This window comes from Triturus cristatus, chromosome 8 (genome assembly GCF_964204655.1).
Source record: "Triturus cristatus chromosome 8, aTriCri1.1, whole genome shotgun sequence".
Classification (NCBI taxonomy): domain Eukaryota; kingdom Metazoa; phylum Chordata; class Amphibia; order Caudata; family Salamandridae; genus Triturus; species Triturus cristatus.
The window spans coordinates 1,243,762,474-1,243,790,201 of record NC_140591.1 but is presented as its reverse complement, the minus strand read 5'-3'; the positions used below and the strand labels follow the sequence as shown (position 1 = coordinate 1,243,790,201).

Genomic DNA, 27,728 nt, shown 5'->3' with positions numbered 1-27,728 from the left:
ATAGGGTCCACGACCCCACCGCCCTGTTTGTTGCAGTACCACATGGCAGTGGTGTTGTCCGTGAACACCTGCACTACCGGACATAGGGAAGGAATGGTTTCACTGTAAGACTAATCGCCCGGAGCTCCAGAAGGTTTATGGGGAGCCCAGACTCCGCCGGAGACCAGAGGCCTCTGATCTGCCATTGACCCAATCCTGGTTCGTGAGCCACCACTGCAGTTGCCTTGCAGTGCTCTCCGAGATCTGGAGGCAATCGGACAGATTCCCCTGATGCTGCGCCCACTGGAACTTCAGGTCCCACTGCAGAGCCTGCATATGCCACCAGGTATGATCAACCATCAAAGGCCATGAGGCCCAGCAGCCTCAGAGTCATCCTGACCGAAACCCGGGCTATAGGCTGAAAGATCAGAACCATAGACTGAATATCCCGGACTCGCTGTCCGGGAGGATAGACCCGAAACTGCGTCGTGTTCAGAACCGCTCCGATCAAGAGGAGCTTCTGAGAGGGAATCAGGTGTGACTTCGGACCATTGATGGAGAAAGAACTAGTTACTTACCTGTACACTATGGTTCTCCAGTATTATCTTTCATAGATTCACATGCTTGTATCTTCCCCGTCATGGTGGGAGTCTCACGGTAACAGAATGACCACAGCAGTATAAGAAAACTGCATAGCAAAATCCCATAGGGAATCATCTTATTTGGTAACCAAATCTCATCATTATGTGGTCCAAAACTCAGCCAATCGGCTGCTAGCCCTGCCCTCACACTCCCCAGCAGAGCCTTCCTGCCTCAGATTTCCAGCCCCGAGTGCGAGACTAGAATACTCTTAGAGACAATGAGGTTCTGCCTGAGAAATGGGGAGGTGGGCGGGCCGCATGTGAATCTATGAAAGATAATACTGGAGAACCATAGTGTACAGGTAAGTAACTAGTTCTTTCTCCAGTATTGGATCTTTCATAGATTCACATGCTTGTATCAGAATAGTAAGCAGTACTTATCCCAAACTGCATTTCCAGGCTAGAACCCCCCAATAAACGTGGGCTCTGCTCTTTTGGGTAGAATGTTAACATACATTGCAGTATTTGAAAATTTGTGCAACCATACATATATCTGTACATATACATTGTTATAATCCATGATAAATACCTTAATGAAATAGGTGCCGTAGAACTGCTTGTCCCACTGCTGCATCCTTTTTCCACGCTGCGTCCAGACAATAATGTCTAGTAAAGGTGTGCGCATTCTTCCATGTCGCAGCTCTACAAATGTCTGGCAATGGCACTCCCGCAAATAGGGCCGTAGAAGTTGCCATCTTCCTCGTTGAGTGTGCACGTACTTTGGATTGCAAAGGCCTTCCAGCTTTGGTATGACACAAGGATATTGCTGACGATATCCATCTCGAGATACTGGCTCTGGAAAGTGCCACCCCTTTCCTGGGGCCGGCAAAGGCTACGAAAAGCTGGTTTGTTTTTCTGAATGCTTTGGTCTTGTCGATATAGAATTTGAGACATCGCTTGATGTCCAAAGAGTGCAATGCTCTTTCCGCCGCCGTTGACGGGTCCTTACAAAATGTAGGCAAAACTATTGGCTCATTTAGGTGAAAGCTGGAGGGGACTTTAGGAATAAATTTGGGATTCGTTCTGAGAATCACTCTGTCCTGCCTGAATTGTAGGAATGGTTCTGCGATTGAGAAGGCCTGAATCTCGCTGACTCTTCTTGCCGATGTAAGTGCTAACAATAACGCCGTCTTCCATGAGACAAACTGCAACTCCGCCTTATGGATGGGTTCAAAGGGCGGTTTCATCAACTGCGTAAGAACTGTATTCAGTTGCCAAGGAACAATCGGTGTTCGAACAGGAGGGAACATTCTGAAGAGCCCTCTGAGGAATTCCTTAACGACTCTTTGGGACCAAAGAGAAGGACGGCCAGGATCTCTGGTGTATCTTGAAATTGCGGCCAGATGTACCTTTATGGACATATGAGAGAGTCCGGATTTGGCCAATGTCAACAGGTATGGCAGAATCTGGGCAGACGAGACCCGAAATGGGTGCAAATTGTTAGCTGCGCACCAGTGACAGAACCTTTTCCATTTCGCCGTATATGTTTTGTTTGTGGATACTGCCCGGGATCGCGACAGAATGTCTTTGCAGTCCTGAGGGATCTTTAAGAGGTGGAATTCATGCTCGTGAGGTTCCATGCTGACAAGCTGAGCGATTTCAGATTTGGATGCAGTATCTGGCCATTGTGCATAGTTATCAGATCCTGTGTTAACGGGAACTGTATCCTTGGTGCCATTGACAGCCTGAGAAGTTCGGAGAACCATGCTTGTCTCGGCCATGCTGGTGCAATCAGAATCAGATGACACGGTTCTGACTTCATTTTCCTTAAGACTCTCAATATCAGAGGAAATGGGGGAAACGCATATGCAAACATTCCTGTCCAGCATATCTGTAGCGCATTGCCCCACGATCCCTTCTGCGGAAACCTGCTTGCAAAGTTCTTGCATTTTGAATTGTGGCGGTCCGCGAATAAGTCTAGCCTTGGCGTGCCCCATACTTTGAATACTTTGGAAAGGTGCTTCTGATGTATTTCCCACTCGTGGGAGATTTCGGGAGATCTGCTCAAAATATCTGCCCTTATGTTGTCCACTCCTGCAATATGTTGCACTTGCAGTGATACGTTGTGAGCTAGAAGCCATTTCCAAATGGCCTGTGCTTCTTGTGACAGAAGTTTCGACTTTGTGCCCCCTTGTTTTAGCAGGTAAAACATAGAAGTTGAGCTGTCCGTCTTCACCAGAACCGTAGATCCGCGAATTCTGGGAAGGAAAGCTTTGAGTCCCAAAAACACAGCCCTCAGCTCTAGCAGGTTGATGTGGAGCTGCGTTTCGTACTTTGACCAGTGACCCTGAATTTCGAGCTCCTGGAGATGCGCTCCCCACCCTTGGAGAGAAGCATCCGTCATCATTACGAAACTGCAGGTTTGAATTTCGAAGGTCAGTCCTTCCTCCAAATGATCTCCGATTTTCCACCATGACAGGGCGTCTCTGATCCGAGGGGTAATTATTATGCAATCGTCGAAGGATCCCTGCGACTGGAGCCATTGCTCGTCCAGCAGTTCTTGTATAGGTCTCATGCGGAACCTGCAATTTGGGAGTAGGGGGATACAAGAGGACATCATTCCCATCAAAGACTTGTAAACCCTCACTGAAACGGACTTTTTTCTTTGCAATTGTGTTGACAACCGTATGATCTTTTGAATGCGCTCCTCTGACGGGTAAGCTTTGGCCTCCTCCGTGCAGATTAGAGCACCCAGAAATTGAATGTACTGCGCTGGTCTGAGATGTGATTTCTCTAAGTTGACTCTGAGACCCAGCTGATCGAAAAGCTCCATGCAAACGTGAAGGGAGCGAAGGGTATCTCTGAACGAACTTCCCTTGATAAGCCAATCGTCCAGATAAGGGAAGACCTGATGACCTTGGAGACGCAGGTGGGCCGCAATTGGCGCCATACATTTTGTAAAGGTTCTCGGTGCCGACTTTAGCCCGAAAGGTAAGACCTTGAACTGGTAATGGCGCTCCGCCACCATGAAGCGTAGAAATTTTCTGTGTCTTACGTGGATTGGGACGTGAAAATAAGCATCTAAGAGGTCCAGGGACGCCAAATAATCTCCTCTGCCAATTAGGAGAAGAATTTCCTGCAGGGATAACATCCGGAATGATTTCTTTTGAATAAATTTGTTGAGACCTCTGAGGTCCATTATCTGCCTCCATTTTGATGTGTCCTTTTTTATGAGAAAGAAATGCGAGTAATAGCCTTTCCCGCGTTGAAGATGAGGAACTTCCTCTATTGCCTCCTTTTGCAATAAGGCCATCACTTCCGCTTTGAGGGCTGATAGATGTTCCTGTCTCCTGCGAATAGGAGGCTGATTTGGAGGCTTTTCTACGAATTCCAGAGTATGGCCATGTTGAATTACGTCTAAAACCCATCTGTCCGATGTTATTGACAGCCAAGCTGGGTAAAATGGAGTCAGGTAATGGGCGCTGCTTGTTGGGCAAGTGGCGGATGTGGAGAAGTCATTGACGTCGGTTGGACTGCTGGGACTTCCCTCTCGTAGAAGACCTTCCTCTGGACTGCTGTTGATAATTATTCGAAGGTCGATATTGTTGATTGCTCGAGTACTGTCGAGAACCCTGCTGCTGGTATGGCTGATACCTGTTCGACTGGAACGAGGATCGTTGTGTAAATTGTCCTCGGGATCCTCTCCTCCGAAAGGACTGAAACCTGCCCTGTTGTAGAGATCCCAGCGCCCGCGCTGTATCTGTGTCCGTTTTGATGCTTTGGAGGGCCTCATCGACGTGTTTCCCGAACAGGTTCTCTCCATCAAAAGGCATGTCTAGTATCTTGGCCTGTACCTCCGGTCTGAAGGAGGTGGCCTTCAGCCATCCTTGCCTCCGCAGGGCTACTGCACCTGCCATCTGACGAAAAGCCACTGAGGACAAATCCATAGCGATGTCAATGGACTCAGATGCTGCTCTAGCCCCATCCTGAAGTATAGCAGCTGCTTCCTCTTTTTTATCGTTTGGAAGATGGGAAAGCAAGGGAGCTATATCGCACCACATCTGCCGGTTAAATCTGCTGATGAGGGCTAATGAATTAGAGGCCTTTATTGAGGACGCTGCCATTACTGCAAAGCGCTTCCCTGCACCGTCCATTCTTCTTCCCTCCTTGTCCGGGGGAACCATAGATGCTGAAACCGGATTCTTTGAGTTTCGTTGGGCGGCCTGCGTCACCACAGAGTCTGGCCGAGGATGACCAATTAAACAGGCCGGAGACGATTCCGGAGCCCTATATTTTTTGTCTATTCTAGGTACTGAAGCAGGCACCGAAGCTGGGTTCTTCATTATCTTCAAGCCCTCTTCCCAAATATGGTCAATTATTGGAATGGATCGCATAGACTTGCGTGACTCCTCCTTAAAGTCATAAAGAAAGCATTCAGCTTCCTGAACCGGAATAGGAAGATCAAAACGCTTTGATGCTTTCTCCATGATGTCATGGAATCCACCTATATCTTGAGGCGGAGAGTTTGCCGGTGTTGGAGATGTTGACGGCGTAGTTGGGAGAATATACTGATCCCATTCATCGTCACCCTGCTTGTCTTGAAGGAGTTCTCCTTCTTCTAGTTGATCGGGATCACTGTCCTCTAGGTCATCTCTGATAGTCATAATCGGTGGAGATCGGATTTTCTGAGTGGAAGCTTTGGGAGACGAGTGAGGCGGTCGTACCTGTGCCGGCTTCTCCACCGTCTGTGGCATTTGAGAGTTTGCCTCCGGGAAACGACGATAGTAATCGTTGATCATGAGGCGCAAGTCAGTCACCAAGGACCCTGGTAAGGAAACAGAGTCCTCTCTCGAAGTATTCTGAGGCTCTTCCTCCTCCTCGTAGGCATAAGACTCCTGAAAAGATTCGTACCTCTGTGAATCTTTCGGTGGACGGTCCTGAAATGAGAAGACTTCTTGTACCTCGTGGTATTCATCCTCATCTGTTTCCTGACTATGCGAAGTTGGGAAGGACTATAAGCCACCCCTGAAGAGTCCTCATCATCGGACTGTAAGTCTAGTAAAGTTGAAGGTGGAAGCGGAGAAATTTTCGTCCACGCCGTAAAATCCGTAGATTTAGTCTGCTTCGTCGACGAGCCCGTCGACAACGCCATAGACTTTAATGTTATTTTCTTCACCTTAGGGGATTTGAAAGCTCCCGTCGACGGAACCGTCGTCGACCTCGTCGACGGTGTAAGCTGCATTATCGTCGACGCCGTAGTCGTCGACGACAAAGTCTTCGTCGACGAAGGCATTGTAGCCGTCGACGGAATCGTCGACGGGTGGTTTTTCGACGACGAGGTGTTCGTCGTCGTCGATGCCGCTGTCGACGTCGATATGGTAGTCGTCGACGGAGTCGTCGTCGATATGGTCGCCGTCGACGTAGTCGTCGTCGACGTAGTCGTCGACGGTTTCAAAGTAATAAGCGCCGGCGACGCTCTAATCTTCGTCGACGGGGCTGAGGAAATCTCTCTTGACTCCTTAGATTTCTTAAGAGGAGTATGAGGTAAAGAAGACGCAGGAGCCCCTTTGTCTTTCGTTTTTTGCTTTTTTACCTCTGAAACATCCTCCAAAGTTGAAGATTTTCTCTTCTTTGTAGACTTTGAATCCTCCTCAGAATCAGAGTCTGAAGTGACCTTCTTTTTCTGAAGCCACAGCAGAAGGCGTGCCTCCCTGTCACGCAGGGTCTTCGCAGAAAAGGTTCTGCAATGTTTACAGTCCTTAGGCACATGATTAGGGTGCAAGCAATATAAACAGTCCTTATGTGGGTCCTCAGAGAATAATCTAGGCTTTCCACAGGATCTGCAGGGCCTGAAAAGCCTCTTCTTAGAGCTTTCAGCCATATTGTAGTAGTAAGATGAAGCACAATACCTTAAACCAGCAAGTAGAAGGTAATTAGAAGAACCAGGGGTCAAAAGTTCACACTGGAACAGAAAAACTGAGCAAGGCTCAGGGAGACTCCTCTTCACACGAAGGCGGTTGGAAATCTGAGGCAGGAAGGCTCTGCTGGGGAGTGTGAGGGCAGGGCTAGCAGCCGATTGGCTGAGTTTTGGACCACATAATGATGAGATTTGGTTACCAAATAAGATGATTCCCTATGGGATTTTGCTATGCAGTTTTCTTATACTGCTGTGGTCATTCTGTTACCGTGAGACTCCCACCATGACGACGGGGAAGATACAAGCATGTGAATCTATGAAAGATCCAATACTGGAGAACCTCAGCGAATGCAGGAGGTCGGCTGTAGTCTGGAGGTGGGACATGACTGCCTGGGCGAGCCCGCCTTCAACAGGCAGTCGTCGATATAGGGGCAGACTGAAACCCCGGATCTGCGCAGATGAGCTGAGACCACCGCCATCAGTGAACTGAAAGTGCTCGTGGCCTACCGTGAACCGCAGGTAACGCCGGTGGGCCCGCAGGACTGGGATGTGGAAGTAAACATTCTGCAAGTCCAGCGCTACCATCCAGTCTTGTGGATCGAAAGCAGACAAGACCTGAGGCAAAGTGAGCATCTTGAACTTCTCTTTGCGGAGGAAGCGATTGACATTCCGGAGGTCCAAGATAGGATGCAGGCCCGTGTCCTTCTTCGGCACCAGAAAGTAGTGGGAATAACAACCACGACCTACTTCTGGCGTCGGAACGCGCTCAATGGCACCCTTGGCCAAGAGGGCCGCAACTTCCTACTGAAGAAGCACCAAGTAATCCCCTGACATGCGGTGGTACTGAGGTGGCATGGCAGGAGGGGTAGTCTCAAAGGGGAGGGAGTAGCCCCTTCGGACTATCTCTAAAACCCACCTGTCTGAAATGATGGTGTGCCAGTTGGGGAGGTGATGGCGAAGCCTGCCGCCCACTGGCGTTTGATGGGCCTGAAACTTCGGACTAGGAAGGTTTGGAGGCAGAGGTGGCAGGGGTGGAGGTGGACGGACACGCCCGCTGGCCCCTAGGTCCGCCACGGCGGAACCCACATCCGCGCTGTGATTGCTGCTGAACAGGCTTGTGGGTCTGTTGCGAAACATTGCGGGCGCCCCTTCCGGTGCCACGAAAGGAGCAAAAAGTAGAAGGCGGAGGAGGGCGGACTGCAGAGAGTCCCAAGGACTTGGCCGTAGCCCGTGAATCCTTAAACCGGTCCAACGCAATGTCTGCTTTGTCGCCGGCGAGGCGACGGCCATCAAAAGGGATGTCCCGGCCATCAAAAGGGATGTCCATAAATGTGCTTTGAACATCATCCGAAAGGAAAATGCTACTTACCAGTATGTATCTGTTCTTGGCATGTAGAGCTACAGAGTTGTATACTATGCATAGATCGCCATCTGGTGTTGGGCTCGGATGTCTGCATGTTGTTTTTGCCTTCAAAGAAGTGTTGCAGTCACGAGACCAGTGACGACTCCTTCGGTGGACAATGCGCATGGGCATCAGCTCCATCTTTAGATTGTTTTTGCCACTTAGGGTTAGATGGAGTAGTAAGAAGCAGAAAGATGTCCATGAGTGATGTATCTAAATAAGATAATACTGGAACAGATAGAGGTATCTGGGGAGGCAGGTGGGCGTGTACAACTCTGCAGCTCTACATGCCAACAACAGATGCATACTGGTAAGTAGCATTTACCGTTCGAGGCATATGAGCTGCAGATTGTACACTATGCATAGACTATACAGCAGTTTCTTCCATAGCGGTGGCTACCTGTATCTGTTGAAGTAGTTTGAAATAGTGTTTTTAATACAGCCTGGCCCACACTAGCTTGTTGTTTTGCCTGCACATCTACACAATAGTGTTTTGTGAAGGTGTGTGGTGTGGCCCAAGTTACTGCCTTACATGTCATCTAGGGGAATGTTCCCTAAGAATGCCATAGAACCCCCTAGTTTGCGTGTAGAATGAGCTCTAGGGAGCATGGTTAATGTTCGTTTGGCTTTAAGGTAGCATATTTGTATGCATTTTACAATCCACCTTGCAATTCCGGTTTTGGATATAGGATTGCCCTTATGAGGTGGGGAGAAAGCCACGAAAAGTTGTTTGGTTTTCCTAAAGGATTTTGTTCTTTCAATTTAGTAAAGTATCGCTCTTTTAACATCTAAGGTGTGTAGATCTCTTTCTGCCACTGAGTCTGGATGAGGGAAGAATACTGGTAGTTCAACAGACTGGTTCAGATGAAAGGCAGATACTACTTTGAGTAAAAATGTTGGGTTTATTTTAAGAACCACTTTGTAAAAATGGTTCTTGTATGGTTAATGCCTGGAGTTCACTCACTCTTCTGAGAGATGTGATAGCGAGTAAAAATGCTACTTTCCAAGTGAGGAACTGTAGTTCACATTTGTGGAGAGGTTCAAAAGGAGGACCCATTAGTTCTGGTAAGGACTACATTGAGATTCCACACCAGAGAGGGTGGAGGTTTTGGTGGATTATTCTTTTAAGTCCTTCCATAAAAGCTTTGATAGCGGGAATCTTAAACAAACAAATGTTGTCTGTTTTGTAGGTAGGCTGCTATGGCAGCTAGATGTAATCTTATAGTTGTATACACTAGGTTACATTGTTCTAGATGCAAGAGGTAACAGATGATGTTTTGAATGGAAGCATCTAGTGGGTTGATCTTGTGCGAGCAATAACTGATGAACCGCTTCCATTTTGCCGCATAGCATGCCCTTGTGGTAGGGCGTCTAGCTTCTTTGATAATGTTCATACAGTCTGGCGGGAGATTAAGGTAGCCGAACTCTACGATTTCAGGTGCCAGATCGCAAGGTTGAGCTGATTGGGATCTGGGTGTCTTATCTCTCCATGGTTCTGAGTGAGAAGTTTAGGTGAGAGGTGAAGCTTCTGATGTGGTACGACTGATAGTTCCACCAGAGTTGTGCACCATGGTTGTCTTGCCCATGTTGGAGCAACTAGCATCATTGTGAGGGAATGTTGTAGGAGTTTCCTCACTAGTAATGGAAGGAGTGGGAGAGGCGGAAAAGCATTAGCAAATTTGCCTGACCAATTCATCCATAGCGCATTGCCTTTGGACAATGGGTGTGGATACCTGGATGCGAAGCTTGGGCATTTTGCGTTTTGGTGTGTGACAAACAGATCTATTTCTGGGTGTCCCCACATCTGAAAGAATGGAAGAAGAACTTGAGGATGAAGTTCCCATTCGTGGATCTGTTGTGTTTGACGACTGAGCAGATTCGCAATCGGATTGTGTACCCCTGGTAGGTGTTCTGCCAGGAGGTATATCTTCCACGGAATGGCCCATCTCCAGATACTCTGCACCAGGTGGGATAACTGGAGGGTGTGTGTCCCCCCCCTTGCTTTTGTATGTAATACATTGCTGTCATGTTGTCTTTACGGATTAGGACTGCTTTACCTAGCAGTTGTGGTTGAAAAGACTTCAACGCTAGAGAGATTGCTAACAATTCCAGGTAGTTGATGAGAAATAGTTTTTGTTGGGAGGTCCATACACCTTGAACGGTATGGGTTTGAAGATGTGCTCCCCAGCTGGTGAGCGATGCATCTGTTGTTAGCACTATCTGTGGGACTGGCTCGAGGAACGACCGCCCTTTGGAACAGTTTTTTGTGGTCCACTACTGCAGACAGCGATGGGTGCAGTCGTCCACCAACACCAGATCTGTTAGTTGACCATGAGCCTGGTTCCACTGATGTGCTAGACACTCTTGTAATGGACGCATTTGCAATCTTGCATGAGGAACAAGAAAAATACAAGAGGCCATCATTCCTTTTAGCTGCATGAACACTCTTGCTGGTAGTGAGTGTTGTGGCTGAAATCTTTGAACTAGCGTGTGTATAGCACATATCCTGACTGGATTGGGATATGCTAGGGCTGTGGAAGTATTTACTGTAGCTCCTAGATATTGTTGTATTGTGGACGGTTGGAGATGGGATTTGCCTAGATTTATTGTGAATCCCAGACTGTGAAGCAACTGTATTGTACGGAGTGTGTGTTGAACACAGCTGTTGTGGGAGGTTGCTTTTATGTGCTAATCGTCCAGATAAGGGAAGACATGAATTTGTTGTCTTTTCAGATGGCCTGCAACCACTGCGAGGCGCTTGGTGAAAACTCTGGGTGCTGTGGTGACTCCAAATGGGAGAACCTTGAACTGGTAGTGTTGGCCATCAACCACAAACCTGAGTTATTTCCTGTGAGCGGGATAAATGGGAATGTGGAAGTAGGCGTCCTTTAGATCTAGAGTGGAGAGAAAGTCGCCTTGCTGTAGTAGTGGAAGCACTTGGTGTAAAGTGACCATGTGGAAGTGGTCTGATTGAATTTAAATGTTGAGCGGTCTGAGGTCCAGTATTGTCCTGAGAGAGCGGTCCTTTTTTGGGATTGGAAAATAGAGGGAAAAGACCCTTGTGCCCCGATGAGGCACAGGAACTTGCTCTATTGCATGTCTTTGTAACATTGCTAAGACCTCCTGTTTAAGGAGCGTCAGGTGTTCTGATGACACTGGACGCTGTTTTGGAGAAATGTTGGGCGGCCTAGAAGTGAGTTCCAGGGAATAACCATACTGGATAATTTGTCTTACCCACTTGTCTGTTGTAATGGAATTCCAGACAGGCAGGAACTGTGAGAGGCGTCCCTCGGCAGGAGTGGGATGATGGGGGGGGAAGCGCAGGGAAGTCATTGTTTGTTATTAGGGGAGTTGCGGGTGTTACCCCTGCCTCTACGCTTGTTGTTCCCTCTGTAACCTCCTCTATTGTATCCCCTGGAAAAGGAGCTCTGATTGGGACTTTTATAGGATGAGGAAGGGTGTTCGGACGTATTAGTCTTGGAACCTGCTCTATAGAAAGAGCGACGAAAGGAGCCTCTGGCAGATGGTGACTGTAAGGCTCCCATAGACTTTGTGGTCTCCGTGTCCTTTTTAAACTTTTCTAAAGATGCGTCTTCTGCAGGGCCAAAGTGGTGCGCCTGATCAAAAGGTTGACTAAGGAAGGTATTTTGTACCTCTTCTTTAAATCCAGATATCCTAAGCCAGGCGTGTCTGCGTAGCAAAACACTGGTATTTATTGCACAGGACGCGGTGTCTGCTGCGTCAAGCGCGCATTTGATGGGTGTATTGGTTATTAGTTTGCCTTCCTGTATAAGGTCATTGGCTTTGTCCTTATATTCTTGAGGTAGATGTTGAATTAGCTTTCCCAGTTCATCATAGTGGGCCCCATCGTATCTTGCTAGAAGGGCTTGTGTATGTGCTATTCTCCATGAGTTTGCATCTTGAGATGCCATAGGTTTACCTGACTCGTCTAATAATTTAGATTCTTTATAAGGAGGTGGTGTGTCACCTGACCCCTGAGAGTTTCCCCTCTTGCGTGCATTGGCTACAACCAGTGAATCTAAGGGAAGTTGGCCCTTGATGTATATAGAGTCCGTGGGAGCTGCTTTGTATTTCTCATCTACTCTGGGGTTAAGAACCCAAATCTAACTGGGTCTTTGAACAACTCAGGAACGTGTCTAAGAAGGCCTTTTAACATGGGTAAGACGCGAGTAGATTTTTGTGGTTGGTCAAAAGTCTCCAGTAGAAAATCCTCTTCTACAGGATCTAAATGAAGTTTAACCTTATGGAATGTGGCTGCCCTATTGATTAGCTGGGCAAAACCCACATTGTCATCTGGCGGAGATGGTTATGAGGGGTAGAAATCTGGATCATTGGTTAGATCAGGATCAGTATTATATTCATGCCATGGGTCTGGATCCTGTGGTGGATCATCAGGATCTTCAGTGTCTAATGGTACTACATCTTTATCTTCTTGCCCATCCCCATGTGAATCGTAACTATCCTCTGGTTGTGGAGAGTGCTGGCGAAATGAGTAAATTAAGGTTAACTGATGGTGGAGGTGAAGGTGGTGGTGAAGTATTAGTAGCTATGTGTAATTTCTTTGGAGGAACTGGAGCATGTGGCAAATGTTCTGGTTTCCTCTTTGTAGGTAGCTTGGTGACTATCTGACCAGTCTCTGGTTGACTAAAGATGGTAGTCTGTCTCGGATCGGGAAAGAAAAGCTCTTCGGGATCGATAGGTTTCTTCGGCGTCTAAAAATTTTTCTTGGAAACTGTTCTTGGCTGTTTGTGGACAGTGTCCGGTACAGAAGCTTTCCCTGGTTCGGAGGCCTTTGGTGCAGGTTGTTTCGGCTCCGGAGGCGTTTGTTTAGGAGGCTAATTTATAGGAGTTTTGTCCTTTACTGGTCTTGACTCCGAAGTTTTTGGTGCCCAAGTCTTCTGTGTGCTTCGGGCGAGGTTTTATCTGGCTGCTTCGGTGCCGATGCCTTATACGGCTGCTTCGGTGCCGATGCCTTATACGGCTGCTTCGGTGCCGATGCCTTATACGGCTGCTTCGGTGCCGATGCCTTATACGGCTGCTTCTGTGCCGATGCCTTATACGGCTGCTTCGGTGCCGATGCCTTATACGGCTGCTTCGGTGCCGATGCCTTATACGGCTGCTTCGGTGCCGATGCCTTATACGGCTGCTTCTGTGCCGAGGGATCATTTGTCGATTTCGGTGCCAAATGTTTTCCTGGTGCCGGTGGAGGAGGCTGCGGCAACTCAGACGACTGAGCTTTCGGTGCCGAAGATGGCTTTTCGGTACCGGGTGGTTGGCTGAAGTCGGAAGGCTTTTCTTTGTCCTGCGGTGCCGGGCCCGGAGGCGGGGCGCTCGAAGTTTTCGCACGGTGTGGACCTGAGCCCGAAGGAGAAGGTGTCACCGGAGCCGTTGGTATGGGCTTGGGTGGGGCAGGGGTCTCGGTACTCACGTCCCATTGAGCCGGGGTAATGTAATCTTCGGCGTCAGAGACGTCTGCTTCGGAGTCCGGGACCTGTTCTTCCTGTTCTGGCTCCGGAAGGCTATCGGGACCTGGATGGAAGATGTCCGGAATGGAACCTGTGCCTCGGAACATCTTGCGGCGTCAAGCTTGACGATCCTGGATTGTCTTCTTGTACTTGAAGGAGAGACAAGCCTCACAATCGCATTCTCGATGTTCTGGAGAGAGGCACAGATTGCAAACAGGATGGAGGTCAGAGTGTGGAAACTTAGCACAACACTGTGGACATTTCTTAAAGGGAGTCCGTTCCATCGATGTCCGTCTATACCGGCGCAGGTAGGCCCAGCGGCCCGCGGCGAAGTCCGCAGGCGTCGAAGTTTATTTGAAAGTTGTCAAGAGTGCGTGCCGAAGGCACGCGATCAAGACAATACCGTCGGTTAAGTGTGATTGCGTGTCGAAAGGGGGTTTGATAACGACACCGACCCGGAGCGTAGCAAGTCACATCCGAACCAGATTGTGGAAAAAAAAAGATCTAACAATGGAGCCGAAACCCATGCGCATTGTCCACCGAAGGAGGAGTCACCGGTCTCGTGACTGCAACACTTCTTTGAAGACAAAAACAACATGCAGACATCCGAGCCCAACACCAGATGGCGATCTATGCATAGTGTACAATCTGCAGCTCATATGCCTCAAACATTGTTGTCCTCAACCAGGCGTGGCGTCGGATCGCCACCGTCGTTGCAATCGATCTGCCCAGTGAGTCGCTGGTGTCTAGGCCACAACGAATCACAAACTTAGCTGCGTCTCTCCCCTCTCCTGCAACAGCTTGGGAGAGCTGTCCGGGCCTCCTCCGGACACTGAGGCAGCACTTGCGCCACCGTATCCCACACAGAGTGGGAATAACGGCCCAAGAAGCATGCGTTGTTCACGAACAGCAGGGCAGAACTGGTGGGAAAAAAAATCTTCTTTCCGAACTGATTCAGTTTCTTGGATTCCCCATCCGGTGGTGCGGATGTTGGGAGAGGAAAATGGGGTCACCCGGAGCCGGCGATGGCGTCGTGCCACGTTCCTATCCACAGGAGCCTCTGTGATGGGCCTAGACTAGGTACCCAAAAGAACGTCAGAAGGTGCTTCATTGAAGGGAAGCAGCGGCTCCGCAGAACTAGCTGTTGGCTGAAGCACTTCTGTCAGGAGGTTAGTCCTGACGGCCACAGTAGGGAGCACGAGGTGTAGGGCCTCGGCTGCCCTACGCAACACCACAGCATAACTAGCACCCTCCTCCGTAGCCACGGTAGGAGGAGACAGCATGCTAAGGTCTGGTGAGGTATCCAGACCACTGGCTTTCCCCAACTCCTCTGCCCAGTCCTGTTCATACTCGCAATCAGCTGCGAGAGGGTCCTCAGAACCCCCCAGTCCTCTCCTTCCTCCTCAGGCTGTTCAACAGGCCTAAAATAAGGAGCAGGGACACGGAGATAGAAATCCCCGCGCAACGTCGAGAACGGCATCGATAGACGCCGGCCTAACGCCACGTCCGCTTCGGGGCTGAAACCAGGGTCGACTGCATCCCGAGGAGCGGGCGACGTCGGAAGTGGTGTCGGGGCTGGAGCCACCAGCGATGAAAGGCGAGGACCCCCAGTTGGGACCGTGGGCCCGATGGCGCACCAGCGGGACCCAATGGCCCAAAGGGCCTGAGTCGCCGACAGACCCGGGAACAGCAGGTAGGCCAGCGGCGACACCGTAGGCTCCGCCGTAGCCGCGGGGGAGGCACCACCCGCACCCTCAGCCACGCGACCGGCGAGGGGAAGTCTGAGAACAATGACGTTTCTTTGACTTCTTGTGCTTCACCTTACCTGACCCAGAGTGCGAAGACTTTGATCCCGAAGGTCGATGGTGATGACTCCGCGCATGGTCCCTCGACCTCCCTCGGGACCAGGACCTCAAACGGCGCAGAGCAGACTGCCGGGCCTCCAGCAGCTTTCGGGACCGCTCCCGCAAAGACTTCGGCGCCATGGCCCGGCAATCGGGGCACGACTTGGGGTTGTGGGCACGCCCCCAGGCAGAAAAGACACAGAAAGACACTGTGCGGGTCCGTCACCATCATCATACGGTCCTCGCAGGACTTGAAACCTGGCATCCTAACTGCACCAGGAGTCGAAGGCTCGATTAAAAATAGAGACAAAAAGGCCTCAAAAAGTCAGTCAAAAATTGACTGGGGGTTCCTGCTCTTCCTGGATCTGCGCTTGCTGGCGCAGAAAAGTACAAGTTACCTACCTTCGGTAACAATGTATCTGGTAGAGACAGTTCTAGCCGCAGATTCATTAACGTAGAATTATCCCCAGGTGTGAGACTGGATCTGGAAAATCTTTGCCACAGCACCTCTGCGTGCTGGGGGATGGTACCACGCGACCCGCCCTGACGTCGTCCGTGGATGTGACGTCAGCGAGGTCACATAAGTCCCACCCCGGCGCGCTGTCAGTTTTCTTTGGAGAAGTTTTCCGCGCCACAACATGGAGCCATCACCAACAAAACTGTGAGAGTATGGGAACAGTGTACAAATAAATCAGTGAAACAAAAAGGGGAGAAGCAAATGGTGAACAACAACACCATTAGGGACAGTACCAAGCATTGCGTTACTGAAAATCATGGAAAGGAAAGAAAAGAGCACCACTGTGAGAAGCAACCCTGCAAAGCGAAGGCAATAACCTCCCTGGAGGCAGGAAAAACATGACAAAAATTACGTGACAGACGACAAAGTCAGCAACCACAATCTATAACAGTAAAAGGCAACAAGTCTGGAACAGAGGAGTAACGACAAGCACCCCATGACAACACTATCAAGGAGTGTCGTATCCCCTGTAAGAAGCTAAGGGCACAGCCAATAAACCCCAACCTAGAGGATTGCGGAGGAGGCAAAAAACCCCAAGCAATGACAAAGAGAGAGAAGATTATGAGTACGCCCCACACTGGAAAAACCAGGGTGAAGGGATGCAGAAGTACACATGAACCTACCGTCCAAAGACCACCAAAGGAGTGGAAAAAGAAACTGAACGTAGCATCCCGCCAGGGAGGAAGAGAAAGAGACCAGCTGAAGGGTTCTCGCAGAACGGGGAGGAAGTGCGGGTCGTAAAGGAATCTGTGGCTAGAATCGTCTCTACCAGATACATCGTTACCGAAGCTAAGTAACTTGTACATCTGATAGAAACTACTAGCCGCAGATTCCTTAATGTAGAATAGATAACCTAGCCATACCCAGAGGGGGAGGAGGGTCTGCCAGAGAACCTCACCAGCTTGGAAGACCACATGGCCCCAACAGGGGATGTGGCATGGGTACAGGAAGGACAGCCCAACCCCCACCAAGCAGAAGCAAGAACAAGGAGAAGGGAAGGCCAGCATACCACAAGCTGATCAGAGGATCAAAGGGTGTCCGACAGAAAAAACGGAGGGGCAGACAGCAACAAGCGAGTACCAAAAGAAGAAAAGAACCACCCGCAAAAGAGGTGGAACGGAGGCAGAGCCCGCCCCAGGAGAACACACACACAGCGAAGGGCACAGCTGAATGGGTGTCTATCCCAAAGTAGGGAACAAGGCCAGAACAGTTCCACAGTCCAGAAGCGCAGATGTGAGAAAGAAGACACAGACGCGCAAAGCTTCAACAAACAAGGAACAGGAGCACACGCTGACACGGCGAGTCCCACGGAGGGGGACCAAAACTACCATGCACACGCAGCAACAGCTGGCAAATACCAAGAAGCAGTGGCTCAGAACAAGGTGAGCGCAAGACCAAGACAGACAGGCCCCAGCCGGAACGGCGGAGAACGAGGTGGAAACACCAAGACACGACGCTGTAATCAGCAAGACAAAGGTCGGGCCGATGACCCAGAGGCGAAGAGGATCAATCAATCATAGCATTTGTAGAGCGCGCTACTCACCCGGAGGGTCTCAAGGCGCTGGGGGAGAGGGGTCAGTTACTGCTCGAAAAGCCGGGTCTTGAGTTGCTTCCTGAAGGAGAGATGGTCCTTGGTCAGCCGAAGGTGGATGGGGAGGGAGTTCCAGGTCTTGGCTGCCAGGTAGGAGAAGGACCTTCCTCCGGTGGTGGCTCTGCGGATGTGTGGTACGGCGGCGAGGGCGAGGCTGGTCGATCGTAGCTGGCGGGTGGGCGTGTAGAAGGTCAGGCGGTTGTTGAGGTACTTTGGGCCCAGGTCGTGGAGAGCCTTGTGTGCGTGGGTGAGGAGTCTGAACGTGATCCTCTTGCTGACGGGGAGCCAGTGCAGGTCTCTCAGGTGACCGGAGATGTGGCTGTGTCGGGGGATGTCCAGGACGAGTCGTGCGGAGGCGTTCTGGATTCGTTGTAGTCTTTTCTGAAGTTTGGCTGCGGTTCCGGCGTAGAGGGCGTTCCCGTAGTCCAGTCGGCTGGTGACGAGTGCCTGGGTGACCGTCTTCCTGGTTTCGGTGGGGATCCATCGGAAGATCTTACGGAGCATGCGTAGGGTGTTGAAGCATGATGATGAGACGGCGTTGACTTGCCTGGTCATCGAGAGGGAGGAGTCCAGGATGAAGCCCAGGCTGCGTGCGTGGTCCGTTGGCTTGGGAGTGGCGCCCAGGGCAGGGGGCCACCAGGAGTCGTCCCAGGCGGAGGGCGATGATCCCAGGATGAGGACTTCCGTCTTGTCTGAGTTCAGTTTCAGGCGGCTGTTCTTCATCCATTCGGCGACGTCTTTCATCCCCTCCTGGAGGCTGGTTCTGGCGGTGGCGGGGTCGTTGGTGAGGGAGAGGATCAGCTGGGTGTCGTCGGCGTAGGAGATGATGTTGAGGTTGTGTTGGCGTGCGATGGCTGCGAGGGGGCTCATGTAGACTTTGAAGAGGGTCGAGCTGAGGGATGATCCCTGTGGTACGCCGCAGATGACTTCGGGGGCCTCGGATCTGAATGGGGGGAGGCGGACTCTCTGAGTTCTTCCGGCGAGGAACGAGATGATCCACTTCAGTGCCTTCTCTTGGATCCCGATGTCGCTGAGGCGCTGTACTAGGGTGCGGTGGCAGACAGTGTTGAACGCTGCAGAGAGGTCCAGGAGGATGAGGGCCGCTGTTTCCCCGTTGTCGAGCAGGGATCTGATGTCATCGGTGGCTGCGATCAGTGCGGTCTCGGTGCTGTGGTTGGCTCGAAAACCGGACTGCGAGGGGTCGAAGGATCCGTTTATCTCGAGGAAGGCGGCGAGCTGTCTGTTGACGGTCTTCTCGATGACTTTGGCAGGAAATGGGAGGAGCGAGATGGGGCGGAAGTTCTTGAGGTCGGTGGGGTCGGCTGTTGGTTTCTTCAGGAGGGCGCTGAGCTCGGCGTGCTTCCAGCTCTCCGGGAAGGTGGCGGTGTGGAAGGAGGTGTTGATGATGTCCCGCAGTTGGGGTGCGATGATGGAGTCGGCGTTGTTGAAGACGTGGTGGGGGCAGGGGTCGGCAGGTGATCCGGAGTGGATGGTGTTCATCGTGCGGGTGGTGTCTTCGGTGCTGACCGGGGTCCAGGCGCAGAGGGTGGTGGTGGGGGGCGTTGGTTCGGAGGTTGGGGGCGTGGTTGGTGCGCAGAAGCTGTTGTGTATGTCGGCGATCTTGCGGTGGAAGAACGAGGCGAGTGAGTCGCAGAGGTCTTGTGAAGGAGTGATGTCGTTGTTTCCGGCGCTGGGGGTGGAGAGCTCTTTGACGATGCTGAATAGTTCCTTGCTGTTGTGGGTGTTACTGTCCAGTCTTTCTTTGTATGCGGTCTTCTTGGTGGTGCGGATCAGCTGGTGGTGCCTGCGGGTGGCGTGTTTGAGAGCGGTCATGTCTGTGGTCTGGTCGTGGCGCCAGGCTTTCTCGAGGGTGCGGCAGTTCTTCTTGGAGTCCTTGAGTTCGTCGGTGAACCAGGGGGTTTTCTTGCTGCCAGGTTCGCTGGGAGGGTTCTTTAGTGGTGCGAGGTCGTCGGCACAGGCGGTCAGCCACTGTGTGAGGTTGCTGGCTGCTTCGTTAGGGTCTGTTGTGCTGGCGGGAGGGTTCAGGCTGAGGGAGGTGGTGAGCTGCTCGGCGGTGATCTTGCCCCAGCTCCGGCGAGGGACCTGTTGCGGGTGGTGGTGGGTCATGGTTTTTCTGAAGCTGAAGTGGACGCAGTTGTGGTCAGTCCAATGAAGTCCGGTAGAGTGGCTGAAGGAGATGTGTTTGCTGGATGAGAAGATGGGGTCAAGCGTGTGGCCGGCGTAGTGGGTGGGGGTGTTCACCAGCTGCTTGAGTCCGAGGTTGGCGAGGTTGTCCAGCAGGGTGGTGGTGTTGCAGTCCTTGTTGTTCTCCAAGTTGAAGTTGAGGTCCCCTAGGAGGATGTAGTCGGCGGAGGGAAGTGCGTGCGGGCTGATGAAGTCTGCGATGTCTTCGCTGAATTGTGCGCGAGGTCCCGGAGGTCTGTAGATGAGGGTGCCTCTGAGGGTCGTCTTGGGGTCAGAGTGCATCTGGAAGTGGAGGTGTTCGGCGGCGGTGAAGGTGTCGTCGGAGTTGGTCGTGATGCGGATGGTGTTCTTGTGTACGATGGCGATGCCTCCTCCAGTCTGGTTGACGCGGTCCCTCCGGGAGATCTTGTATCCGTCCGGGATGGCTGTGGCGATGTCGGGCACGGAGGAGGCGTTCATCCAGGTTTCTGTGAGGAAGGCGACATCTGGCGATGTTGTGTCCAGGAGGTTCCAGAGTTCGACGGCGTGTCTGTGGATTGAGCGGGTGTTGAGCAGGATGCACTTGAGGTGGTTGTTGCTGGTGTTCGGCTTGGCGGGTGCGTTGCGGGTCCGGAGGCAGGTGAAGTTGCAGCATTGGCAGGTGAAGGGTCCGTGGGTGCGTTTCGGGGTGGCTTGGTAGCAGGCGGGGTTACGGCCGGGTTTGAGAGCGTTGAGGGTTGTGGCGTCGTAGGTCCGTCGTGAGGGCTGGCGTCGACGGGGGCCAGGGGTCCTGGCGCTGGGCGCGGTCCGGTCGCCTTGCGCAGACGGGCTTGCCTTAGGCGCGCCTTTGGCGCGTGTCCGCTGCGCAGCCGCTATGCGGCCTCCATATAAGTGGGAGTGGGGGGGGAGGAGCAGCTGGGAGGCGGGAGCGGGGTGGCGAATGGGGCGGCGGGGGGGCGTGGCAGCAGGGTGCAGCGGCAGGAAGGTGGACCAGAGGGCGCGGGGGAGGGGGGCAGGAGCGTGGGAATAGGGGGCGGGGTACAAAAAGAAAAACGGGTTACAGAGGGGCACAGAGCAGGGCACAACAAGCGGGGGAGCAACAGGGAAGCGGGGTACAAAATGGAGAAACGGGTCACAGTCAGAGCAAGGAAACGGGGTACAGAATAAAAAAAAGGGTCACTGGGGCACAATCAAGGCAACACGAAGCGGGGTACAGAGAGAAAACGGGTCGCTGAGCAGAGCACCGTGAGCGGGGTGTCAGCAGGCGGAGGGACTCACTTGGCAGCAGCAGGGCACAGGAGGACCATGTGGCGGCTGGGGGGGCGACCTACCTGCAGGCAGGGTCAAAGAAACATTAAGGAAATAGAGACCACACCAAGCGGTATACAGGGATGCCAGGAAAACGCAAGGAACCTGAAAAGGTATCCACGCCCGCCCAGCTTAAAACAGGGCTATACAATAGCCAACAAATACCCCACCTAGGGTATGAATCGTCTCTGAACAAAAACAGGGAAACACCTCCTAGGGAAACTTGCAGTAGAGGTCAAGAACATAAAAGACATGTGGAAACACCACAGATGGGTTACTAACGAGCCAAAAAAGACACAAAGGGCCCAACCTGAGGACCTATACCGCTGCACCTAACAGCAAAAAACAAACACCACAAGCTGAAGGGCTGAATCAGCAGCCAAAAGAATAAAGGGCCAACTGAAAGACCCTGAAGGCACTCAAAGCCGCACACAGCACACAACGGGCCAACTAAAACCTAAGGCCCCAAGGAGAAAGGAGGAATAACGCCTCCCATAAGGCATCGGAGAGCCAAGTTTACGGAGGAGGAGGAGGAGGAGGACAGAGCCCCACAAGGAGTCTCTGAATAGCAGAGTCCGCGTGGGTGTGAAATAACAAAGTTCCATCAAAGGGTAAATCCACAAGATGCTCCCGAACATTCTCTGGAAAGACACCATCCCGCAGCCAAGCATGGCGGCGGAGGGCCACAGAACTTGCTATAGCACGGCTGAGGGAATCAGAGACGTCCAAGGCCGAACGGAGAATGAAAGTAGCTAACTCCCGACCATCCCGCACATGGTGCCACAGATCCGCGCGGGCACCCTCTTGGAGGCTCAAGACAGAAGGGACTCCGCGGAATCCCACAGATCGGAAGTAGCCCTGGTCAACGCACAGAGATTTGAGGGCACGCAGAGCAGCGCTAGTGGAAGCGAAAATGTTCCGCCCCAGGAGTCCAGCCACCGAGCCTCCCGTGATGGCGGAAGCAGCAATGCAGGCAAGGAAGGAACAGCAGCTCGCAGGACAGGGCCCTGGGCCGAGGGGTGGGAAAAAAGACAAAGTGGATCGTGCGGAGCAGGACGGTGGAGGAGCGGTTGAGGCACCGGATCCCCCGTGGCAGGGCACCCCCAGAAGAGAGTTATGGAGCAACGGTTCAAATGGGAGAAGCAGCTCCCCTCCACCAGAGCCCTGGTGGAGAACCTTTAACAAGTGGTCCTAAGGGAGTGGGGCAACCGGATTCCCCATCTGCAGAATGCCAGTGGCCGTGGAAATGGTCCGGACAAAGGCCACACTCGCCTGAGGGGTCTCTGGAGAGGGCGGAGAAGCCTGCGGGGCAGACAAATGCAGGGAACGGAAGAGCGGGTCTGGGGGCTGTGGACATGGAGACTGCATAGAACCCGACCCGGAATCCGCCGGAGAAAAGGCTACGACACGGCATCCAGTCTCCGGAGACGAGGAGATGACAAACCTCTGAAGAGGAAGGGACATCCGGAGACGAGTCGACGATCTGATGCCGTGGAGTCCACCACAGGCACCAATGAGTCCTCGACCGGCACGGAAGTGTCCACCAGCGGCGCTGGGTCGACCTCCACCACCACGTGCCGCCTCGGAGAGGGGGCAGGGTCGAAGCCGAAACGGCCAATGAACGACGCCGGCTCGGCTCCCGACGAGGCAGCCGCCTGTGCTGAGGGCCGAGAGGGGCCCGGGGAAGCATCCAGAATCCCGGCCTCCAACCGTGGCGCCGCCCGCGCCAGGGAGGAAAGCCATTGACGCCGGAGAGGCGTCGGCTCGGCCTCCGGGAAGACAGCCGCCTGCCCAGAGGACCGAGGGTTACTGGAGGGCGAGCCCCGAGTCCCAGCGACCTCCTGCGACACCGCAGGGTACCCCGCGGGGCTTTGTGGCGAGGCCGGGACGCCATGGGCCGAGGAGGGGAACCCCGAAGGGCCGCACCTCAACGGCACCACACCTCCAACACCTGAAGACGAACGCGTTGGCGCCGGGGGCGAAGACGCCAGCTTGTCCACAGAAGGCCCCGCGCACAGCGAGGACTATGGACATCGCAGGAAGAGGAGGAGGGCTCAAGGAAGCCTGCAGAGCTGTAGCGTAGGCTTGCACCTGGGCCCTCGTCGCCCCAACGCTGGGAAACGGCGGATAGGGTGGCGACGGACGAGGGCGCACATCCCGGGAGGAGCCGGCGCCCTCTGCCAAAGGAGGACAAGGCCTCGGCTGCAAACTGCAAGACTTACCTGCGGGCGAACGACGCCCATGGGACCTCGACATAGGACGATGCCGCAGCCGGAAACGGCAGCCCCTGGACCCGTCTGAGGTAGGAGACTGACGCTACAACGACACCGACTTGGACAAGCGGGCCGACAGCAACTTGATCCGGTGCTCCCGCCGGGACTTCTGTTTGAGATGCTGGCAATCCTCGCACTCCGTAGAGTCATGGTGCTCGCCCAAGCACCACATGCAAATAGTGTGAGAGTCCGTTGCCGACATCTGACGTGCACACGAAGTGCACGTCTTGAAGCCCGAAGGCATGGTACACTGTTCCCAAACTCAAGGCGCTAAGAGGCCCGAAAACAGGCCAAGGAGCACACTCCGGATCCGCGTTGCAGGCGAAAAAGAAGGAAACTGGACGTGACGTCAGCGAGGTCACATAAGTCCCACCCCGGCGCGCTGACGTCACGTCCAGGGACATCAGGGCAGGGTTGCGCGGTACTGCCCCCCGGCGCGCAGAGGTGCTGTGGCATAGATTTTCCGGATCCAGTCTCACGCCTGGGAATAAATCTACGTTAAGGAATCTGGGACTAGTAGTCTCTATCAGATAGATAGAACTGACGTCAGCGCGCGTGGGCGGCGTCTAAGTAGCGCCCGTGACGTCATCTCGGCGACTACGACGCCAACGACGGACGCGGAGCCGCACAACGCCACCTTCCGATGCACAGAGGTACTGCTGACGAAAGTTTTTCCAGATCCAGCCTAAGGGTAATTCTAAGATAAGGAATCTATAACTAACTTGTTTCTTTCAGATATCAAGCAGCATCTTGTTGCAGCATTGAGGGTGGGCTGAATTCTCTTCAGAAGCATGCAGAGCCCCCAAGACTAAATAAACTGGTTGGTTTAGATAACAACAGGAATAGACAAAAGCGACATCTGTGAAAAACATTTTCTATTAAGCTGTTAAAGTTGTATCCTTGAAGTAGTACTATTGGGGACATGACCACAACCAAAATGGAGTTGAGTGTATAACCGCCTGCCTTACTGGCCACCAGCACTGCAGAAGAAAAAATTTCAGAGTCAAGAGACTTGGAGGAGGTGATAAATAGTGCAGTTAAAAATGGAGGAGAGCACAGGCGGGCTCAAAGATACCAGAGCTCCCACATATGGACAAGAGGTGCGCTGCGGAGAAGACTGAGACAGGATGGTGGTGCATGCTTGCTGGTATGGCCTTCTCCGTACTCCCCAAAAAAGCAAACACAACAGTAGAACTAAGAGAAGAGCCAACAGCAGAGGCTACTGGTATTGCATATTTGAGTGGAGAGCTGTGGAGTTGTGATGGTCCAAAGCCCGAATCAGCTATGTATTATGACAATTTCTAAAAAAAACATTTATAATACTAATGATACATGAAGTCAGTTAATGGTATACAAGGAAAATAACACTAAGCAAAACAATTCTATATAACTGCAAGACGGAAACCTGAAGTGTGACAGAAAGCATCAGGTAATGCAGTATAAGATGAAAGGACTGCACTCCATACCCTTTTCAGAAAAAGCACTAATGTAGTAAGCAGTGTTTAGGGATACACAACAATAAAAAATAAATCATAGGGTCATTTTTAAGGAATGGATGAGTTGTGGGGTCACTAAGGAGATACTTGCTCTGACAATGGTGTGTCAGCATAGAACTGTACATTTGCTCCGAGATCCCAGTAAAATGCTTTTTCAGAAACGGACTAACTACGTACTCTACAACAAAGCATATCAAAAAGACAGGATATTCCATTTAGATTATACTGGATCAAGCAAAGATATTTGGTGCTCCTTAACACTAAGAAAGCACAAAACTCAGTACAATTATTGTAACCTCCAGGGAATTAATACGTAGTATTTCTGCAAGTAGTCAATACTGAATAGAATCGCTTCATATTTTAACATTCACCTTTTTGTAAATTGGTACAATGTTAGTAAACAACTAGCCAGCATAAGAACTGACACTTACTTTAATGAGATTGGCACCTCCCTTTTCACAGCCAATGTGATATTTTTTTTCAGGTGTTTGGAAAGCCAACAGCTCTTTGGTTACCCCAAGGTGTCCTTCCAAAATGGTTTCTTCAACACCGGTGTCACCTGTTCTTTTAACTTCATCCTACAAAAAATAGATATTAGACCACTAGGTGGCTTGAATTATTGCAGCATTACTATAGCATTTTCGAACACCTTGTAGCTTACCTTAATCCTTTTGAGCCAATCAATTTCATTATTTAGAAGAACTTCTGCATTGGGAACGTTGATGTTAGCATTGAAAGCATAATTAAGCAGGTGTCTTAACAGAGTGAAATAGTCTCCTGCATGTTTTGCTCTCTCCCTGGCAGTGCTCTAATTGAAAAGAAAATGTAAAATGTATTTATTAACTGTCTTAGTACAGTAGTGAATAAAATAAGAGCTACGAAAATCACCTGCACCTAAATAAAAATCTGAGCGTAAACGCAGGAATGATTAACATAGGTTAATTGTTCTAGCATTTGTCCTTCAAACAGAATAGGGCCGTAAATGATCTCCCTTAGTACAGTTCTAAAAGCACTTCATAACTCGCGTATGAAACTAAAACAGGAAACGTTGTTGAAGTGTGTAGTTACTTCTAGATTAACATTATAATAAACATAAAATGAAGACACAATGATTTTAATAGTACAGTCAAGAGAAGACACGTGTATTACAAGTTTTTCCAATGTTCAGGTTTCATTAAGTACTCGGCCCCCAATGATTATAAAATACAATATATACAGAGAAAAGGATACACGGAAAAAAACAATGCACACTTCCTTAAGAAAATGAAATCAGTCATTCTTTATGCAGAACTCTCAAAAAAGTATAATGGAATACTTTTGATCGATGCAAATACTTTTGGAAGGACGTCACAGAGGGCCACTGCGCACGTCAATCAATCAATCAAATAATCTTTATTCGAAATCACATGGTTAATCAAAAGCTACAAAAATATAACAATATCAAGTCAAAAATCAGTTTAAAAAGTAATTAAAGCATGAGATAAAAACAGACAGAAGCATCCCCTGCTGGTCAGTAAGATTTCTAAATCTGCTTTCTATATATTATTACGGCCAATAAAAACTGTGACAACACAGCGCATATATCTAAAGTCGGAAGCCATTGCAGATAAATAAAAGCTGGTCGACATTTCACAAAACCTAGTTGTTTCAACAGAGGCTTAAGACGTTTTCTAAAGTCTGAATAAAATGTAAGAAAAAACGAAAATTTAGATGGTACTCTGCATAGAATCATTGTCACACGGTAATTTCACAGGCTCGTGTGACCAGGTATCAATGGTGGGGAAGCTAATTAGATAGTTTAATATGTACAACCAGAACCCTGTAAGCACAAATCTATGGCGCGAGTTGTACACATCAGCTAGGTAGGGTTGCATGTCATAGCTAATCAAGATCAGCTGCACAAGTCTCCTCAGCTAAGGGAGCCGAAGTGGTAAGTAATTATAAGGTTGTGTTCCGTGCAACCAGTCTAACATCACCCGTGGCTATCGATTCATAAGGGCTGCAGGCCAAATCGATCAGAATAACATTCAAACTACTATACAAAACAGGGTTTCCGGGGAGCCAAAAGAAAAAAGTGCTCAATAAAGTTAGTATAAACTGGTTTCTTTAAACCAAGATGCATTCTGGAGTATTTCTAGAAATAATGACTGAAAATGACACGTACACAAGTCAACTGGTACATCAAAACTTCCAAAAAGGATCCATATCAAATCTCATTTTGTGGATATATTGGATGACTGCCTTGTTCTTGCTTTGGGCATCAGCGAAAAAAATTCCTCTGTACTGATTTCTGGTAGTTGGGAATTGTGTCGGACCACTTAGGAAGTTGTAGGCCACCAGGGTCAAGGTATACTATGCTAAGTGTATCCATGTACTTTAATTGGGTGTCCTGGGTGCCAAGTGTGGTGTTTTGGTTGACTGTGGACTGCCAGGGCATGAAGTGAGATATAAGGTCTCAGTGTTCCGCTCCAGAAGATATGTAGATGTAAGGGAAGCTACAGTGTATTAAGTGGTGATTGGAGCAGTCCCAGTGAAGTGGAATCGAGGGAGGTTTACACTCCAGACAAGGAAGGAGACTGGGACACACAAAGCAGAAGCATGAATTGCTTGGCACCTTTTTTGTTGATGCAGCCTCCTGGAATTGCCCCCGTCGCCCTTTCCGAGCGTGGAATAAGAAGCATGGGTCCAAGATGTAGCCTGTCACCCAAGGGCATATGACAGCATCCCTAGTACACTGGTGAACCCCATATAGGAAGGCAGGTTCTCCAGGCACGATAGTCGCTACTGATCTGGGGTGGCAGCTCCTGTGTGAGGTGGTGCCAGCAGCTTGGAAATGAGTACAGAACTGCTGAAATGATGCACTCGTTTGAATTCGGTGGCCTGCCTATGGTGACTGCGAGATAAGGAGTGCACAGTGCTTGTGGCCCCTGATGAATATTAAGGGGACTGCCATCTGGGGAGACTTTGGCACCGGGTAGGGGAATGACTACACTAGTCTTTAGCATGAGGTCTCAGAAGGTGTCTGAGCAATTGTATCTGGAGGATCACCATTGGGTCAGCAGATGGTCAGGGCTCGAAGGCTGTGCCACTCGGAGCCCCCTCTGAGACCTCACGGCGCCCAGAATAGGGGAGAAGAGACTGGTAACAAGC

General features: G+C 50.9%; 1 protein-coding gene across 2 annotated transcripts in view; it reads right to left on the bottom strand.

The window, feature by feature from the left end:
• Nucleotides 1-27,728, bottom strand: part of USP9X (ubiquitin specific peptidase 9 X-linked) — a 1,605,828-nt gene that overhangs the window by 619,561 nt on the left and 958,539 nt on the right. For both annotated transcript variants that reach the window (XM_085622934.1, XM_085622935.1), the window contains exons 28-29: nucleotides 25,240-25,386; nucleotides 25,010-25,156 (exon numbers count right to left, since the gene is read on the bottom strand). In XM_085622934.1, coding sequence (XP_085479060.1) covers nucleotides 25,010-25,156; nucleotides 25,240-25,386 — 294 coding nt within the window. The remainder of the gene's footprint in view (nucleotides 1-25,009; nucleotides 25,157-25,239; nucleotides 25,387-27,728) is intronic.